Below are 20,184 nucleotides of genomic sequence, written 5' to 3' on the forward strand. Positions count from 1 at the left end.
CTGAATCCTTAATTAAAATGGGGGAGGACCCCAACACTAAAAATGTTGTTAGTCTCGCAGAGTGAGACACTTCATGTCCCTTGTTAAAAATCACATACATGAGGCGCCTGGGGGACTCAGTGGATTAAGCCGCTGCCTTCGGCTCAGGTCATGATCTCAGGGTCCTGGGATCGAGCCCCGCATCAGGCTCTCTGCTCAGCGGGGAGCCTGCTTCCCCCTCTCTCTCTGCCTGCCTCTCTGCCTACTTGTGATCTCCGTCTGTCAAATAAATAAATAAAATCTTAAAAAAAAAATCACATACATGAGGTGTAAAGCCACGAACATACGCCGGAACCGACAAAGAAAGGAGACTAAAGCAAAGAAACAACAAAAGCACCCTCTGCCCAAGACTGCACGTGCCAGAGCGACTCCAAAGATGATCTCCAGTTTCTGATGGTAAGTACCAGAAGCGGACAGAAAAGGGCCCAAACCTTGAGTGAAAAAAGATTTTTAAAATGTGTAGACGCCCGTGGAACCACTCCCTGGATCAAGAGAGAAAATATTTTCAACGCCCCAGAAGGTACCCAGTCATACTGTGAAAAAGTAACCATTGCCCTGACTTCTATCACCACAATTCATTTTACTTGCTCTTGAGCTTCGAAGAAATGAAATCATAGCTTGTGTATTTGTTTGAGTCTGGTCTGTCCTTTGGCACCATGTCTGTGACGTTCATCCATGTTGGGGACGTAACAAGCTCACTCTCTCCCACTGCCATGTGGCTAGTCCCCAGTGTATGTATGCATCCTCCGGCTGATGGACACAGGGGCTGTCTCCAGTTTGGGGTCGTTAAGAATAAAGTCCCGCGAACAGTCTCGTATCTGTCTTTTGGTGGCCGTAGGCACTCATTGCTGCTGCCTGGGACCAGAGGAGGCAGACTTCCGTTCTAGTGATACTGCCAAACTTCCAAAGGGGATGCACCAGCTTCCACTATTAGCAAGATGTGCAGAGTTCTCGTGGTTCCCGGTCCCCTGACCAGCTCTTAGCATTTCAGGCATTTTCCTTTTAGTGGTTCTGGAGTGGGCATAGTAGTGCCTAACTGTGACTTTAATTTTGCAATAAAACCTGAAGTCTTTTTTTTTTTTTTTTTGAAGATTGTATTTATTTAGTTGACAGAGAGGGAGGGTACAAGCAGGGGGATCGGAAGAGGGAGAGGGAGAAGCAGGCTCCCCACTGAGCAGGGAGCCCGATGCGGGCCTCGATCCCAAGACCCTGGGATCATGACCTGAGCCGAAGGCAGTCGCTCAACCGACTGAGCCACCCAGGTGCCCCAACCTTAAGTCTTTTAAGTAAGATCCATTTTACAGAGGGCTTCAGAGATATAAAAACTTTGTCTACAACATTTAAGGTGACAATAACACCAGGAACACTGTATTTGACATCTACAAGCAAGTTTGGAGGACGTACCCTGATGGACACATCTGCCAAACAAGTAAAGATTAACGCTGCAAATGCTCATAGCTGTTTTATGCCCTTTTAGATAAACATTTGCTAAAAGATATTATAAAGAGTAATAAACTCAAATTTTTCCATGCTGCAGATATGCCTGAACATGCCCACAGTGTTAAATGAGGCCTGAGACTAAGAAATCCTGAATCATTCCTACATCAAATTCCAAGGTCCACAAAAGCTCTTTGCTGCCTTCATTGTCTTTTTTTTTTTTTTTTTTTTAAGATTTTTTTTATTTGAGGGGCGCCTGCGTGGCTCAGTTGGTTAAGCATCTGCCTTCAGGTCAGGTCAGGATCCCAGGGTCCTGGGATTGAGTCCCGCATGGGGCTCCTTGCTCAGCAGGGAGCCTGCTTCTCCCACTGCCTGCTGCTCCCCCTGCTTGGGTACTTTCTTTCTCTCTGACAAATAAATGAATAAAATATTATTTTAAAAAAGATTTATTTGAGAGGGAGAGGGAGCGTGGGGAGGAGCAGAGGGAGAAACAGACTTCCTGCTAAGCTTGAAGCCTGAGATCATGACCTGAGCCCAAGCCAAGAGTGGGACGCTTAACCGACTGAGCCGCAGTCTTTTTTATTTTATCTTATTTTATTTTACCCTATCTTATCTGATCTTATTTTATCTTGTTACTCCATTTATACTCGTGGGATGTGAAGGGGAGGACTGAACGAATCTGGCCAGGATATTTTGAGGAGAACGTAATCAAAATCTACATATAACACCCTCATTTTATCTGACTGTTGGCTAGTGTTGGACTTGAAGCAGGGAATCTGCACCATGAACTTGAACTGCAGATGAAATCCCTAGTTTTACGTAACACCTGGGAGTTCTCAGAGTCTGTTCCAGAGTGAGCCCCATTAATGAGAGAATGCATTTCAACAGACTTTACTTCAGCTTCTGGGTTTAAATTGCTGAGAGAATGCTGGCAGTAAACAGGACGGGTTTTTCAAAAAAACATACTCAAGACTTCTGAATTGCAAATGCAAATAAAAAATATAAGCTGGTTGAAAAAAAAGTGAAACCACACACTGAGTAGAATCCGTCTCCTTCCGTCCCCCATGTCCCTGTGCACATCCTTTGCCTTTGATAACCATTCTACCAGGTCGGTGTGGATAGTGTCAGACCTCTGCAGGCATTCACAAAGCTGTGTTTGCTGTCTACATACGCGCAGGCAACGTAATTCACATCCACGTCCGCACACACATACACGTTTGTATCAAACACATGTGTGTGCACATAGAATTTATTTTCCTAAATGGGAGGCTAGTGGAGCTATTGCACCGAAACTTGATTTTTTTCCACTAAAGAAAATATCTTGGGGGGTGCCTGGCTGGCTCAGTCAGAAGAGCACGTGACTCTTGATCTCGGGGTCATGAGTTCAAACCCCGTGGTGGATATAGAGATTAAATACATAAAATTTAAAAAAAGAGAAATCATCTTGGAACTATTTCTATGTCAGTACGTTTAGATTTACCTTGTTCTTTTTAGTGACTATGCAGGTTTTTAGAAAAATTAAATGCTGCAGTTGAGTAGAGATATAGAACATCTGTAAACGGCATAGAAGGGCCTGCTGTGGTAAGTCAAGGTTCTCTGACCTCCTTCCTGACCTGCCATTTCCATTCTCTAGAAGCAATTACTGCTTAATTCTTATGTACCCTTTTGGAAACTTTCTTGGATACTGACAAACTTATTTACCTTTTTGTCTGTTAAGGAAATGCACGATATATCCTAATCATTCTGGAACTTGCTTTTAGGTCTAACTGGACCCTAAATATTTTTCTACAGTATAACATACATTACTGCCTCATTCTTTCTAATCGCTACTAAGCATTTTATTGTATAAATGTATCATAATTTACGTAATTTATGTAATTACTCCTTTACTGATGGAAACCGAAGTTGTTTCCAGGTGGGTTTTTTTTTTTTTTTCCTATTTAAAATAACGTTACAATACACATCCTGGCAGTAGAACTACTGGCCAAATGGTGTGCGCATTTTTAATTATTGCTAATTGTCCTCCCAAAAGATTGTCCTCGTTTGCATATCCCCCAACAGTGTATAAGAGAATCCTCCCACTCGAAGGAAGATTGATTTATAAAAAGCTGAAAGATTGTCCCTCTGCTCCACAATATACTAATTGGTACATACAAGTGAGCTGTAAGGGAGGTCTCCAGTGATCCACCCGAGGGTCACACTCATTTTAATTAATAATCTGAGTGAGCACACAGATGGCGGGGGAAGCACATTGGAAGGTAATGTAAAGCTTCTCGGTGGGTTAGCTAATAGGACAGGTGACAGAATCAAGATGTCAAAAAAAAAAAAACAAAAAACCTCTTGACAGTTAGCAATCAGGGACACACTGATGAGATAAATTTAGTATGGACAACGGAAAATCCTACATTTGGGGACGAATTCAAAGTGCATAAGCACAGGAAGGAGAAGGCCGGGTGCTACAACGCAGGAATCCGCACCCATTTCACCTGTCCGGAGACGGAGACTCCAAAAAGTTGAGTCATAAACGGGTAAGTGATAGAGTGAGGCCCGAACCCAAGTTTGCTTGACTCCAAAATTGTCTCCTCTACATTGTGAAGAAGACTGGGGCGAGGGGCAGCGTTATCGAAGGCCCGTAATGAATCACTGGCTTTGTAAAAAGAGAGTGTGCCCTGGCAAGGAAGGGGACGAGCCTACTCCTCCTTGCCCCTGTGTGGGGTGTACCTGAAGCCCCGAATTTAGTTCTGACCACTTCAGCTTAACATCAACAACCTCCCACGTGGCCCAGGAGCAGCAGTGAGGATGACGATGAGTGGAACAGAGTCCACATCTTAGGAAGAAAGCAGTACATGTCTTGGAACACTGGAGGCCCACCATGGTGAAGAGGGTGAAGCCTTACAGAAAATGTAAAGAAACTCTGCGTGGAAAATAGAGACAGATGAATTCTGCCCAATAAAAAGAACTCTGGGGATGTCCTGAGTGATGAGGGTGATAGGGGTGCCTTTTGCTCTAACGAGGGGCCTTTGCTGGGTCTCGCCAGAGCTTCAGGAAGGGGCCGCTTGCTAGGAAGCCCAAGCCTTGATCAGAAGCTTGTAGCTTTCAGTCCCACAGTGAACCCTGTGGGAGAGGAGGGACTGCAGCCCGATTTAATCGTTAATGGCCAATGATTTGCTCCATCACGCTTTGGTGAGCACAGGAAGGTGCCGGGAGGGTGGTCCTCCCAGTGGGGGCATGGGAGCTCCGTGCCTACCGTCGCCCACAAAAAACCTTGCTCTGGGCATCTCTCCCGTCTGGCTGTTCCTGAGTTGTATCCTTTGTAGTAAACGGGAGAGCAAGTGAAGGGCTTTCCGAAATTCTATGAGTCATTGTAGGCAATTATTAAACCTGGGGGGGGGGGGCGGCTGTGGGAACGCCTGACTTTATAACCAAGTGGGACAGAAGTGTGGGTGACCTGGGGACCTGATATTTGCAACTGGTGTCTGAAATGAGGGCCATCTTATGGGGCTAACTCAGGTAGTTATGTCCTAACTGAACTGTAGGACACTTGGCCACTGTCCGGAGGAAAGTGACCTATCAAGGAGGGAGCAAGTTTCCCATTCCTGCAGAAACATTCGAGCAGGGACCAATGAGCTGACTGGGGCGAAGCTGGTGCTGGGGCTCTTGGGTGGGGGACGGGCCTAGATGACCTCCGAGGCAGTGAGAAATGCGGACGGATGGGCGCTGATCTGCAGGCTTCCTCCCGCACAGTGATGACATGGACAACAACAGAGAAGCACTGAGGGCACTTTACAAGCATTTTGACATGACGGTGTGACCAAAGTCATGCTCAGGGGGTTCATTTCTTTAAACAGAGTCCAGACCTATCGGGGTGTTACTCAGTTTGGGCGGGCGTTCCGTGAAGGGGATGCTGTGGGCTGGGGACGCACAGTAGGACCACACTGAGTTCTGCAACAGATCAGAAATGAAAAAGTGGGTCCTTTACCCCTGGTGGTTGGAGAAGCGCAGCTCAGAGATCTCGGGCTCACTGTGGCATCCCTGCGGAGGCCCTGTTTGACCATCTCAGCTAAGCGGGGCTCTCCTTCTCGCTTGGTGCCACACCCCGATCTGGTTTCCCCACAGTACTTACCAACACTTGCTTTCTGCCTAGGTATTGTGTACCTGTTCATTGACTCCTCCGCCTGCCAGTCTGCGAGGGCACCAGGCAGGAAGCTCAGCAATCCTACCCACCCCTTACATTACCAGTGCACAGACTACTTGGCACCGAGAAAGGATCCAACGGATGAGAGCTGAATGAATGACATGATGCGTTATACGGGATAAGACACTCCTGATACAACTTTTGTTTTTGGTAATGGTGGGCTAGGTTATTCAACTAACCTTCTCGTGACAAAAACTCAAACTGCTCGAAAAATATTCGAATCATCTCCTTAAAAGCCCTTGCTGTGCTCACGAGATAGTCCAGAAATGGCAGCCCAAGCAGAGGCAAGTGGGAACCCAGAGGGGTAGGGGGACCATGGCCATCTTTTTCAGCTTGAGGATATTTGTCAGTCTGGGTGAAACTAAACTTGAGTTTTGGTGGCTTCCTGGGGCCAGAGGGCAAAGCATCAAAGCCCCAGACCTGCTGAGGCAGGTCAGTGTAATAGGAGACCCCCCCCCCCCAATATGCTGGAGCTCCAAAAGGGCCCCACGTTCAAGAAAACACACTCAAGGAAAAGGGGAACCCGAAGAGACCCCCTGGACCCCAAGGGCTACAGGGAAGTTTGTCAGTGCCAAGGAGAGCTGAGCGGGAAGTGTCTCTGAGGTGCTGTGCCCGCAAGCCAGCCTTCACATAAACCCGCAGCTCTGTTCCGCATCACCAGGAGGTTTGGAAAGTCTCATGCTGGGAATTTAGTTTACAGTGTCTGGCAAGAGAATGTGCAAACCCTCCCTCCGATTCTGACATCAGTTCCAATATGTGTTTTTTCCCCCACATCAACAAGCATTTCTCTGACAGCAGCTGGGGGTTCTGAAATCCAAATCCGTTCTGACACCATCCACCTGGAGACGGCCTCAGGTCCCACAGGTGAAGGGCTCATCCCACCTGTGCTTCTGACCAACCAGCTATAGATCGGAGGCTCCAATTGACCCCCTCTTTGGGCTCAATTAATTTGCTAGAGTGTCTTACAGGACTCAAGAGGAACATTTTACTAACTAGATTACTGGATTAACTACTAACTAGATTCATTATAAAAGGATATAACTCAGGAAAGGAGGCACAGGGCAAAGCATGGGGAAGGGTGTGGAGCTCCCCAAATCTCCCCGTGTTCCCCAACCCAGAAGCTCTCTGATCCCCCGTCCCGTGGGTTTTTATGGAGGCTTTGATTGATTAAATCATGGATGAAATTGTGTTTTATTAACTCATTGGCCATTGACAACTGAACTCAATCTTCAGCCCTTCTCTTCTCCCCAGGGTTGGTGGTCAGGGGTGGAAAAGGAAGTTCAAACCCTCTAACTGTATGGGAGCTTTCTCTGATGACCAGCCCCCATCCTGAGGGGTTTCCCAAAAGTCACTTCATTAACATGACAAAAGACACACTGACCACTCTTAGCACTTAGGAAATTCACAGGTTTGGGCCGCTCTATGTCAGGAACTGAGAAAAAGACCCAATAGGCATTTCTTTTAACTCATGATCTAACACGCCCTACCAAAAGGAGACTCAACCTGGGCCTCCTATTAATCCTAAGAATTCATTTTCAAGAACAACACCAGCAGCTGTTCAGTGGCCATGCACAGAGGGACACACAGTAGGTCGCTACCCGGTGAAATCCCACGACAGAGGAGCCCCCGCAACGTCACACAGTGAAATGACCTGCCACAGATGGTGACACCATTATCCTGACTGTGCGGAAAGAAAGCAAAGCAAAATCCGACACTGTCTTCCGTGGAACAGTAAGTGTAAGAAGTGACGGAGCCACCTTGAACTAGGCAATGCTTCTTAGACATGACACGAAAAGCATGAGCAGAAAAAAGAAGAGCGAGGTAGATGAGACATCATTGCATTTAAAAACGTCTGTGCTTCGGGGCGCCTGGGTGGCTCAGTGGTTTAAGCCTCTGCCTTCGGCTCGGGTCATGAGCCCAGGGTCCTGGGATCGAGTCCCGCATCGGGCTCTCTGCTTGGCGGGGAGCCTGCTTCCTCCTCTCTCTCTCTCTGCCTGCCTCTCTGCCTACTTGTGATCTCTCTGTGTCAAATAAATAAATAAAAATCTTAAAACAAAACAAAACAAAAAAAGGTCTGTGCTTCAAAGGCCACAATCAGGGAAGTGAAAAAGCAATCTGCAGAATGGGGGAGAATTTTTGCAAATCATGGATCTGACGAGGGTCTAGGATCCGTACTGTATAAAGAACACTTAAAATGCAATAACAAAAGGAGAAATGACCCAGTAATGAAATTACTTTGCAATCTGTTTCTTCATGCGCCTGAAAATTTTAAGCAGCTACAAATACGGTGCCTTCTAGTGCACGGATGGCTTTAACGGACTCCGAGCAAGCCGGCTTGGTTTCCCTCTGAGTCTCACGCGCACTCGGGTCTTTAATCAGGGTGTACATTAACACTGGCCGCAGGCTTTTAGTGGAAGACCATTAATATAAAACACAGCCACCATGCTCCAGCCAAGCACGCACGCTCGGTGGCTCTGGTAGAAACAAAATTGAAAACAGCGTTTGAGCCTTGATATCGTCTTTCCCAGAGAGGCAATCTGAGACAGGACTGGGTTTTGGACACAACAGACCACAGTGATTTGTGAAATCAATAACTCCACCGAATGATTTCAGAGATGTTAAGTGAACTGCCCACGGTCACTGTGCTGGTGAGTTGTGGACTCACCATATGAACCCAGGCGGTCTGACTCTAGAGCCATGCCTGCCCATGATCGTCCAGAGGCAAGTTCTAATCCCTGACCGGGTCCAGAACATATCATTTGGGATGGGGCAGGGCCAGGGGACACAGCTGCGTGAGGAGAGTTTGGGGATCCTAGGACCACATTTAGGTCTTTCTTAGGAAGGGTGGCTCTCCTCCTGCCGCCGGATCCAGCAGGGGGCAGAGCTTCGCTTACATGGGGTGGGGGAAGTCTAGCACACTTTGCTTGGTTCAGGCTGGGCTAAAGGTTTGCAAAAATTCGGGGAGCACAAAGATGTCTGGAAGCAGGGCAACTTCTGCGGCCCCTGGCACTTAAGGTTCTCAAAGCAGAAACTCAGCACGGTGGCTACTAGCTTTCTGAGCAGTGGAAAATGAGGCCTCAGTGTTTCCGCTTCTGGCTTAGCTCCTGGCACACAGCGGGCTGCCCGAGTCTGTGGTGTTAAGACCATCTCATTTCAGGAGCTGGACCATTTGGAGAGGACTGTTTCCAAGCTTCAGAAGCAAATTCCCCAGGGAGTTCCTTCTTCTGTGTGGGCCAGTTGACATCACTGTGGATGAGAAGTACGTGGGCACCTCTTCAGGAGTCCAGCCTAGATGGGACGGCCTCCTTGCACCTCTCAGAGCAATGGCAAAGGTCCCATGTCTGCGTATGGGAAGTGAAGGCCAAAGCTGAAGATGAGAAATGACTTCCAAATGCTGTGGACTTTCAAGTTAAACCCACAGCCTTTCCTCAGGAGTCTGATCAAGGAGGTGGTCGGGAAAGCAAGGCTGGCAATATGGCGGTGGCTATGTTAACAAACCCACCATCGTCACTTCCTGTTGTCACTTCCTGACTGCTAACAATATGGCGGGCACAGTGCTGACCGCTTTACAAGCTTGGTTCACTGACTCCTTCTAATAATCCTGAGACACTATCCATCTTATAGATGAAGAAACCGAGGCTCAGAAAGGCTGGGCTACTTGCCCAGAATCATATAGCTAGGAGATGGGGGAGCGAAAACTTGAACCCAGGCCTGTCTGACTCCAAAGCTGGGGCAGGGGTGCTAAAGGACTCTGACAGCCTACCTCTCAGGGGGGTAGGTAACAGAGATGGAAAACACTGGGGCTCACACCACACTCCGCAGTTTGGGGGGTTGCCTCAAGGGGCAGGATGGGCAGTGGAAGTCTGAAGAAGAAACACAAGCAAGTTGAGTCCCTGTGGCCGGCAGCGGGGAAGACCAGGAGACCCCTGAAAGAGGGCTTGGGCACAAGGATGGTGGGCAGACACCTTTCCTGCTGTCTTCCCTGGATAAAGATGACATTTGGTAATTAGAGTAATTTTTGCATCTCTCTTCTGGACCCTGTGTTGCTTGTAGGGCGATGCTGAGCTGAGCAGCTTGGCAAAGGAGGAGAGCTGGGTTTCTGGGGCCCCCCACAAAGGCGGACCCGGCTGTGAATTCTTCTTTGGTCCCACGGCTGGCGGACCACCTTAATGTCCTGGGCTTTATTATAGATCTTTGAAAGTGTACGCCCCCTCACCCTATTAATAGCACCTTCCATACACAGAACAATGGCATTTTCCCTTCATGTCGGCTTCCGGTGAGGCTCTGAAGAGCTCCACTGAGCCCTTCCCAGCCTGCACTTAGGCAAGTCTTGTGCAGTAATGAGCATCACCAACTGTTCAGTGCTGAAACCCAGGTGCTATAATCATATGCTTGGTGACAATAGAGAGGGGTTGGGTGGAGGCTGGTGGGGGGCTTCCTTACCTCATCTGAAGAGCCATTTTCCACTCTGAATCTTCCCGCCCTTTGGATGGCGCCATCAGCATCACTGGAAATAAGCTAGGGGACAAGAGAGCCATCAGTTAGGGAGCTGGGCCGCCCTGGGCAAAGCCTCTTCTGTCTGTCTGTATCTGTCCTACATCAGCCAAATCCAACGAACGACAGCTGGAGGGTCCAGCCCAGAAGCTAAAGAGTCTTTCTGAAGCTCTGTCCGCCAAGCCCTCACACGGTTGATCTCCACAGTCTTCAGGAAGCTGCAGAGTGACGGCCCCCTAACCCGCGAGAGCAGGAAAACAAGAGCATCAAATCTGCATGTGAACATTTTCAATAAAATCTAAATGTGAACCTATTCCAATCCTGAGAAGTGACAAAGCGATGCTCCCTGGAAAAACAGTCTTAATGCGCATCACACGTGGACAAGGGCAGCTCACAGATGGCAAAACCGAAAGCCAAGTCTCAAGTTCGGCCGTCTTCGCAGGAAAGCCTGCAAAACAATTAATGGCTGGCACGAGCTCAAGGCTCTGCTAACGTCACAGAAAGCTCTTGTGCTTCATTCAGTTTTAAATGGTCTCCAAAAGGCCAGTTAGCCCCTTCCAAGGCAGGCAGGCTCTATCTGAGCTCTGGCAACACGATGCTTGCAAATAGACAGTCTTCAAGGAGCTCACTGGTAGGATGAGATGAGGGAGAGCGGGACTCGCGCATCAGTCCTAAAATTACTGACTCGAGATTTAACTTATTTTCTCCCAAATCTCCTAGATTTCTCAGTAGCAACTTGGGAAAATGACATGTCTTTTTTTAACCTTTAAATCTGCCCACAATTTGTAGCCAAGATCTGCCAAGCATTTCCATTTCCCAGACTCATTCGAATGCGCTTGCCCTGCGGGAAGACATTTCCTACCTCTCCAACTCAAGACTTACCTGGTAAAACAGATAACACGATTTCTTAAGAAAGATGATTATCTCCTATTTTCACTCGTGGTAAGAGATATGGAAGTGTGAAAATGGAAAAACCACGGGGAAACTCTACAAACCTTCCCAAGGAAAATTATTTGCAAAAGGCAGATAAATCTTTTTCATGATAAATATAGAAATAATAGTATGTAATATTTATTGAGCACTTCTAGAAGCCATGAACCGTTCTGCTCTTCACAAACATTCTCTCATTTAACTCGCAAAATAGCAACACGGGTGGGTACCGAGCTCATCTACCAAAAAGGAAACTGAGGCAGAGGAAGGTAAAATAATCAGCCATGGTCATATCCGAGTTAGTACCTGGGAGGCCTGGGATGTGAACACAGGCAGCCAGACTTCAGAAACCCATCACTCTCACCTAACCACTGGCCCACCTAACTGTCCGCTGTGGAATGTCCATAAAAAGGCCCAGGTTTTCAACCTAAATTTTATCCTGCAAAATCATTTCTAAAAACAAATAAAAATATTGTTATGTATATGTTTAGCTGTTTCTGGCATCAGATTATGACATAGTTAGTAAACCAAAGATGAGCAACAGAGGTTGTGGTAGAGAACTTAGCCCCGCCCCGGAGAGCTCTGGCCTTTGCCCTTGGCTCCTGACAGGTCACCTCCAAGCCCTGGGACTGTCCTGCAGGAGTGTCTGTTTACCGGGGTCTTTGAGCCACACAGGAGAAACACCTGACCTGTGGGCGAGGGGGTACTCTGGGTTACACGGTATCAGATCTGGACACGGAGACTCAGGTGAGCTGTCCCGGTGAATATACTGTCACGTGTCACTGACAGGAGGGGTTAGTGCTGTCCGTGAGCCCACTGGGAGAGGACAACTGGGAAGCTCTGCATTTGGAACTCTCCTAGCCTCTGTTCTATGCGTCCGTTCCCTTGGCTGATCTTAATCTGTATCCTTTTGCCGTCCATCATAAAGCATAAGGGAGCCTAACAGCTTTCCCTATAATCTGTGAGTCTCCTTCTAGCAAATTATTGAACCTGAGAGCGGCCCTGGGGAACCCCGTACTCCGCAGTCAATGTCAGTAGGGAGGTCTGGTGGACCGTTTCCTAGTTTAGAGAGGCCAATTCTCAAGTACAAGAGCAAGATGAATGAGGGTCTCCTGGGGTCATTGCCACGGGGGAAGCAGAGAGGACTCAGTGTCAGTTTCCTCTTTGCTTGTGAGCTTCTACTCATTGTCTGTTAAAATATTAAAATACAGGTTATAGCAAATAGGTTTCAAGTCAAGTGTTCTTGTCGTAGGCTGCCTCAAGGGCTTTGGGAGAAGTGTTCTGAGGTCCCATCCAGAGAAAAGAGACCTGCCACCAATTATACACCTGACACAGGTGTTTAAAGAGACAGGGGGACATGTGCTTGCCTGAATTAGAGGTTGGTGGATTCATTATAGCTAGTTTCAACCAGGACTCAAAGGCCTGGGAGGAAAGCTGACAGTCAGTCACTGATTCACTCATTCATTCACCGAACAAAAATAAAATTTCCACCACTACATTCCAGACACCGCCAGGCAGAGGCAATGAAGCCCTTTCCTGTGGTGAGATTAGAACAAGAAGTTAATTGCTTCTTTTGCTTCAAAGGTTCAAGAAGCAGAAAGGAAGAACACGTTTAATGATCTGATGGCTGGGAGGAATTTGGCTCCCTCTGATCTGAAGCCCACAGGCACGGAACTTGAGCTTCAGGCTGACATGTTTGACCCTCACACCTTTACCATCTCCGCCACCACCATCTGGACCCATGTCACTGTTGTCTTTCACCCAGATGACTGTGCACCTGCCTCCTACACCCGGCTGACCAAGCACCCATCCACCATCTCCGATCCGATCTGCACACCGCCAGGCAATTTCGGCAAACTACAAATTCGACTGTCCCACAGTCCCACGTCTGGCCCAGCACTCTGCTCCTTCTTCCCCTAAAGAACTCATCCTCCACGTCCACTGCCCTCTCTACTGCAGGGGACTTCGCCGACCTCAGGGCTTGAGCACTCCTGGGAGCTGTGATTTACGTTTGTGTGACTACGGGACTCATGCCACTTCTCCTTCTGGGCTCCCCTGCGCGCCAATGATAAGCCCCACGGAGAACCTGATGGCTTGTTTTTCTCACCACTGCACCCCCAGAATGAAGGACCTTGTCCGACACGGTATAGATGTCCACTACATGCTTACCGAATAAGAAATCTGTGACGAAATCAAGGCCTAATTTCTACCGAAATGACCAAAGGATTATGATACTGGCGATAAGATCTACGCAGCCGTGGAAACCAGAGGTTCATGACTCATGCAAGAAATTTCAAGGACATCCTGCCGGGTCTATCATGCTGGAATGACCAGCAAATCACCACATGCAAGGGCAAGTCGGGCTGGGGTAACAGAATCAGACCCAGCACATCTGGCTAATATCCTGGGCGACTGCCAACAGGGCCTGCCTGAGGTGAGCATGGGGGTTAGGGCCGGAGCTGGGCAGGGGACTCGTGGGTCACGCTGGCAGAGTGACCTGGCACCGGCTGGCCGAATGGCAGTCCCGGGGCTCCCCCTCACAGCCGGTTCGGGCAGCTGGTGACATAAAGCACCAGGCACCATGCTGGCTGTGACCTGCAGAGGACCAGCACACCAGCCGATGTGAGAGGAGACAGTGCTCTGGTGAACTTGGGGATGAGAAAAATAACAACACAGGGAAAAAAAAAATCCTTTTAATGCAGAAGAGAAGCTGTTTCTGTCAGTAATTTTCTATTATTCCTCATACCTATGACCTGGCCAATTACAGCTACAGAAAATTGAAAATTTCCCCTTTGTTGGAAGATTTGACTCAGGAATGAAATAATGTCTACTAGCACCTATCTGAACGTCCAATACCACATAATCTAGAAGCCCGGTGCCCCAGCCCTGCCAGTGTGGTATGGAGTTCCTTCTACGGGGATGGAATGCCCTGGACACGTGGCCAGACCCGTTTCCCTTAAGGCAGCTGTTTGACTTAATTCTCTCCCCTTAAAGGTGGGTCCAAGTCCTGGGTGGCATGTGGCGAGTGAGGCCCTTTAGGTGGGGAAGGTGCCTCAACTTTTCCACTAGGAGATACCAAAAATGCAGTGCACAACTCCCAAGGAAAGGAAGGGCAAGGAATCAATAAAAGATCAGAACAGAAATTGTAGATTCAAAACGACAGTACAATCAATAAACACTTCCAAGAAATCACCAGCAAGTCTGATTTGAAAAAGCAAAGGACAAACATGAACACAGACTGACAATAAGGAAAACATACCTACTAAGAAGAAAGTGATTTTTTTAAAAGCATGACAACGCTTCTTGAGACGGTGCAAGCGTTATCAGAAACTTCCACAAAATGGACATTTTCCAGGAAAATACACAGAATGAAAACTGGCTTCCGAAGAGAAAGAAACCTGAAGTACCAGTAACTGCTTGTAGAACTGGGGCGGTAGTGAGAACGCGGCCACACAGAGGGGGCCCTGGGTGGGCTGGTGGTGTGGAGAGGGGAAGCTCCTGAGGAGGCAAGGGCCCCATCCCCACAGGACAGCGAGGTCACTCACAGGGAGGCAGCCGAGGAGCGCTCCCTCAAAGAAGAGAGCAGCAGAATCCTTTTGCATTTGCTTTGATGCAGAAGGGCACAGACAGGGTGTTCACATAAGCATCACGTCAGTCATACTAAGAAGAGAGGGCACGGTTTTTCTTTTCTTTTCCTTCCTCTTGTCTGACCTCTCTGATTCGGTCACACACCGAAGGAAGGGCGGTGCTGAGGAAGACGGTCGGAGAGGAGGCGAAACAAATGATCATTTGACTTGTGAGGGATTCCTTCAGAGTTCCCCCACTACTGGGGGCCGTGGCCATGAGGCCCATTTAAATTTTACGTTACTGGGGCACCTGGGTGGCTCAGTGGGTTAAGCCTCTGCCTTCGGCTAAAGTCATGATCTCAGAGACCTTCTGCTGGGCAGGAAGCCTGCTCCGCACCCCAGTCCCCTGCCTGCCTCTCTGTCTACTTGTGATCTCTCTCTCTCTCTCTCTGACAATAAATAAATAAATTAATTAATTAATTTTACATTGCTTACAATAAAATTAAAAAACCCACTCAGTTCCTCGGTAGCACTCCTGACATGCAGGTGCTCAATGCTGTCATGTGGCTACTCGGCAGGACAGTACAAATCCCAAATTTCCATAGTCACAGAAAGTGCGGTTGGGTGGGACTGCGAGAGGCCGGACGTGGAGGCGGTGCTGGGCGAGGGCGATCAGACTGGTTTCTGCTGAGAGTTAGTTAAATACACTATAAACAGTGGAAATTCATGGTAATTTACATCTTGAGTAGAGGTGTCGGTCCAAACTCAGCCGAAGTGTAAATGGATTCATTTAACACTAAGCTGTGTTCAATGCATCGGATGTTTTATTTCTGGAAAAAGTACTATCCAAGCAATTATATCCAGTTGTATGATTTAACAAATTGATTTAAAAGAAGAAACAGGAAGCATATAATGTTATTCATTAACTACTGTAAATAAGAGTATTATTCATTAAATATTATTGGCAATTAAGTGAGAATGTTTCCTAAGTTAATATGAATACATAATTTTTTTAAAAAAAGGCTCTTTCTCTTTCTACTTAATTTCTTTGTTTCTTTGGGCTGGTGTCTGTTTCCTTTCTAAAGCAGTGCTAGGATTCCCTGTGACCTCTGTTACCAGGCACTCTACAGAGGTCACAATCAGGTACATTAATCACAGAAACAGTAGTTTAACCTGGAAAAGAAAATCTCAAAAAGTTAATATAAGGTACATCTTAGAAAAATAATATTTCAAATTTCTACACCCTCCCTTCCCCATCTCCTTTCTTTACAACGAGTGGTTCTGAGTGTGGATTTTGGTACCCAATTGTTTAGGTTCAAATTTCAGTTCTATACTTAGTAGTCGTGTGCCCTTGGGCAAATCACTTAATTTTTCCTCCTAAATTTTGCCTTTTTATGTCTCTAAAATAGGGACAATGATTGTAGCCACCTCCAGGCTCAGGGAGAACATTCAATAATATAAAATATGTAGTGAGCCTAGAACAGTGCCTGGACATAGGGAATACTCAATAAATGTCATGACAACACGCGAATACTAGTAACAAAATGATGAATATAAAATGCTCTGATTATTAGACTTAGTATGATTGGACTTTTTTTTAAGATTTTATTTATTTATTTGACAGACAGAGATCACAAGTAGGCAGAGAGGCAGGCAGAGAGAGAGGGAGAAGCAGGCTCCCCGCTGAGCAGAGAGCCCGATGCGGGGCTCGATCCCAGGACCCTGAGACCATGACCTGAGCCGAAGGCAGAGGCTTAACCCACTGAATCACCCAGGCGCCCCTGATTGAACTTTTTAATGCTGAATTTAAATGCTTGGAAGCTCTGCTTAAACATTTGTCTCTCTAGCAAACGTTCACGAGAACCTATTTTTCAGGGCCCGTACTAACTGCTGGACTTAGAAAGACAAATGCAGCTTGATCGTTGCCCTGGAGGAGCCGGAGCCTGGTGGGAGAGAAACAAACATATAAACAGATAAATCACAGCACAATCTGGTTAAACGCCGTAACAGTAGCAAGAACCGGGTGCTGGGGGAGGTCAGAGGCTGAAGAGACAAACTCTGCCGGGGGCAGGGAGGGACGTGGAGAAGCTTCCATTGCTGTAATGAAATTTATTCTGGAAGGTGTACAGGCCTTTGAGAAATGATTTCCAACAGAAGATTTTTTTTTTTTTTTTTTTAACCACAAATACGAGTCCAGAAGACCCATCTGAGGCTGTCTCTGCAAATCACGGACACACATACACCCACCCAGACACACACACCCGACTTCGGAGGCACTGCTCAGAGGGGATGAAAGAAAGTATAAATGTTTCCATTCAAAACAATTGTTGAATCGGTATTTTGTACGCCTGAAATGAATGTAACACTGTGTGTTAACCATGTTTCAGGAAAAAAAATGGCACGGAGCTGCGGTCGATGGGCCTAAAGCTGGGCAGAACAAGCCATCCTTTGACTGGAGATGCGGCTCCTGGGCCCGTGTCCTGGTCCCTCTTGGTGCACTGCTGCTGCCTGCAGGACAGGCGAGGAGTGGGGTGGGCACTGGACACGCTCTCTCCCGCCCTCTCTTCCCCTGATCCTGCTCTGCTTGTGCCAAGGGCCCGGGAAAAGCCTCGCGGGCGGGGGCAGCTGGAGCATCCGGGTTGGTCAGGAGGTCCTCCTGCCGGGATGGCGGATGTTGACCGAAGGAAAACCACCGAGGCCCCGGATCAGACTCTTTAGTGCCATCATCCTCCCTGGCCACCGTCCTCGGTAAACGCAGCGTCTGTCACAGCGATTCACCTGCTGTCTTGAGTTTACGCGCTCTGCTTTCTCAAATCCGATGACCTCACTTACTTCATGGCTTTGTCGCCCATGCGCGCTCCCCCGCACTGGCAGAGCTCGGTTGTCACAGAACTGGCTAGTGACCCACTTTGGCGTTTTAGGGCTAGGTTCGGGCCGGGGTCTGGGGTGGGTTACGTCAATGCTGCACTTCCCGACACATGGGTCTCCTGTCCTGCCGACCTGTCCTCGTGCCCCCTGCCTCAAGTCCCAGCTCTCAACCACCCACTACCAAAGACATTCTCTCTCTCCTCCTTCTGTGTTCAAAGACGAGACTAGGCCGGCAGCAGGCTCAGGCTACTTGACCCTGGCTAGACCGTCACGACCACTCCCGAATTCCTTTCTCACATTCCATTACGTCTCCCACCTTGGCCCTGGCTTGTCAGTCACACAGATATACCCTTTCTTCACAGAGATGATGGCCTCTCCACCTATCTCACAGAAAAGCGTGAGGCCCGTCAGGATGAGTCCCGTCCTTTGACCCTCCACCTCAAAACCTATCTGTCTTGGTTTCCTCATTAAAATAGTATCTCACTGTCCGTCCCTGACGCTCAGCTTCCCCATAAAATACCTGTGAGGATTCAGCACAAGACAACTCATGAGTCCAAAGAAGACTGCCCATCCTCTGGCCAAGATTTCAGGACATTTTCTACTTACTCTAGGGCTGATGGAGAAGAATGGAGAAACACATTGGGTCACTGACTTTGTTGCCTGACACTGAACAATTCTGCGGTCAGCACAGGAAGCCAGAGGGCACTTTCACTGTCCCACCGTGGTCTCATCTTGGCTGAGAGATGTTGGATCTATATGAAGAATGACAATAAGATACCGGGAGTCATCCTTACATGGCATGGGTGCCGCATTTTGAGGTAGCTGCTGCCATATTGGCACTCCAGGTAGGGAGAAAGATGGGAGGAGTCCTGGAACATGGCTTTCTGGGGAGCACACACAGTTTTGTCATGATGCCCAAGGGCGACTGGGGTGGGGAAAAATTCAGTCTCATGATCATCTCCATCGTATTCTTTAATCTTTAATCTTTAAGCCACACAGATACCATTTTCTCAAGCTTAGGTAAAGAGTTGAGCATACATTAATTACTTCCATACTCCTCTTCCAACCAGACTGCTATCCGTCCCCCTCTCCCCACCCCAGCCCCTGCTGTACATATAAATTCTGGAGCCACCACTGGTTCAGAGCAGCCAAAGCCAAGTGTGGAGAACATCCTATCTCCCTCCAGCAGAGCTTACAAGATAAACACCAGCTAGACACTCGACATTGATCAGGGAGCTCTGCGCAACCGCTGGCCATTCGTCAGCTCAGAGAAGCTACGGCACCCAAAAGGACAATGAGAGCTGATGGCCAGTCATATATTCTGTCTGTTGAAAAAATACAAGGTCCAAACAGCTCTTTGTTTTTATTTGAAGATTTTGTTAAAAACAAAACAAAGCAAAACAACCCAACATGGGAGCTATGAAAAAAAAATTGCCACAGATGGTCTTGGAAACTAGAAAGGAAAGCACACCATGTTTTTACTCTGAAACCAAAATAAAATTCCAGAAAAGTAGTTGTTCTCAGTAAGACAGAATACATGAGCTTTGCATCAGGTGTATAGAGTTTTGGGAAAGGGTTAAAAAAAAGAGGACCCAAAAATGCAAATGCAGGATTAACATCCCTATTGATGGGAAGCAAAATGTTCATTGTAGAAAACAGCAACAGTAAATCTACTCTTTATTTAAGAGGCTTCCCCACGATGAAAAGGAACTAAATGAAACAAAAACAATGAGAGAGAAAAGACAGTTATAAAGGACAGAAAAAGACCTTTCTTACTGTTTGTGTGTAGGGGGAAATGAACAATAATCAAAGACACAGCAGAAGACAGTATTCATCCCTGACATAAGACCAGAGACTAAGGGGCGCCTGGGTGGCTTAGTTGGTAAAGCAGCTGCCTTCGGCTCAGGTCATGATCCCAGGGTCCTGGAATCGAGTCCCACATCAGGCTCCTTGCTTGGTGGGGAGCCTGCTTCTCCCTCTGTCTGCCTCTAGCCCTGCTTGTGCATGCTCTCTTACTCTCTCTCTCTGACAAATAAATAAATAAAAATCTTAAAGAAAAAAAAAAAAGACCAGAGACTAAGAATCAAAGAAATGCAATGTTTTAGGCAAAATTAATGAAAAGAGAAACACACGGAGAAGTTACAGAAAACTTTAAAATAAAAGAGTGAAGAAGAAGATCTGAGAAAAATCCAGGCAGGAAAGGTCATCAAGAAAGAAAGAAACTCCCCCGGGCTTCCAGCTAACCACACTGGGTTGAATGGTGTCCCCACAAATTTACGTCCATCTGGAATCTCAGAACGTGCCCTTATTTGCAAAGAGGGTAAGATATGATTCATGTCATATGATATGATTGAGTAAGTTAAGATGAGGTCATACTGGATTTGGGTGGGACTGAAATCCAATGGCTGGTGTCTTCACAAGAGACAAGAGAGGGGGTTGCAGACCCTGAGATGCAAGGAAGAAGGCCTTGGAATGAGCCCAGAATGAGCCGGCTACAAGCCTGAAGGATGGCCAAGATTGCAGGCAGCAGGAAGATGCAAGGAAGGATTTTTCCCTAGAACCTTCTGAGAAGGAGCATGGCCTGCGGTCATGTTGATTTTGGACTTCCAGTCTCCAGAACTGTGACAGAATCCATTTCTGTTGTTCTAAGCCATC

The 20,184-nt window shown here is 47.5% G+C and overlaps 1 protein-coding gene across 5 annotated transcripts in view; it reads right to left on the reverse strand.

The window, feature by feature from the left end:
- GARNL3 (GTPase activating Rap/RanGAP domain like 3) overlaps positions 1–20,184 on the reverse strand; it is a 146,637-nt gene that overhangs the window by 74,933 nt on the left and 51,520 nt on the right. For all 5 annotated transcript variants that reach the window (XM_046022178.1, XM_046022175.1, XM_046022174.1 and 2 more), the window contains one exon: positions 10,115–10,189. In XM_046022178.1, the coding sequence (XP_045878134.1) occupies positions 10,115–10,189 (75 nt within the window). The remainder of the gene's footprint in view (positions 1–10,114; positions 10,190–20,184) is intronic.

This window comes from Meles meles, chromosome 11 (assembly GCF_922984935.1).
Source record: "Meles meles chromosome 11, mMelMel3.1 paternal haplotype, whole genome shotgun sequence".
NCBI lineage: Eukaryota > Metazoa > Chordata > Mammalia > Carnivora > Mustelidae > Meles > Meles meles.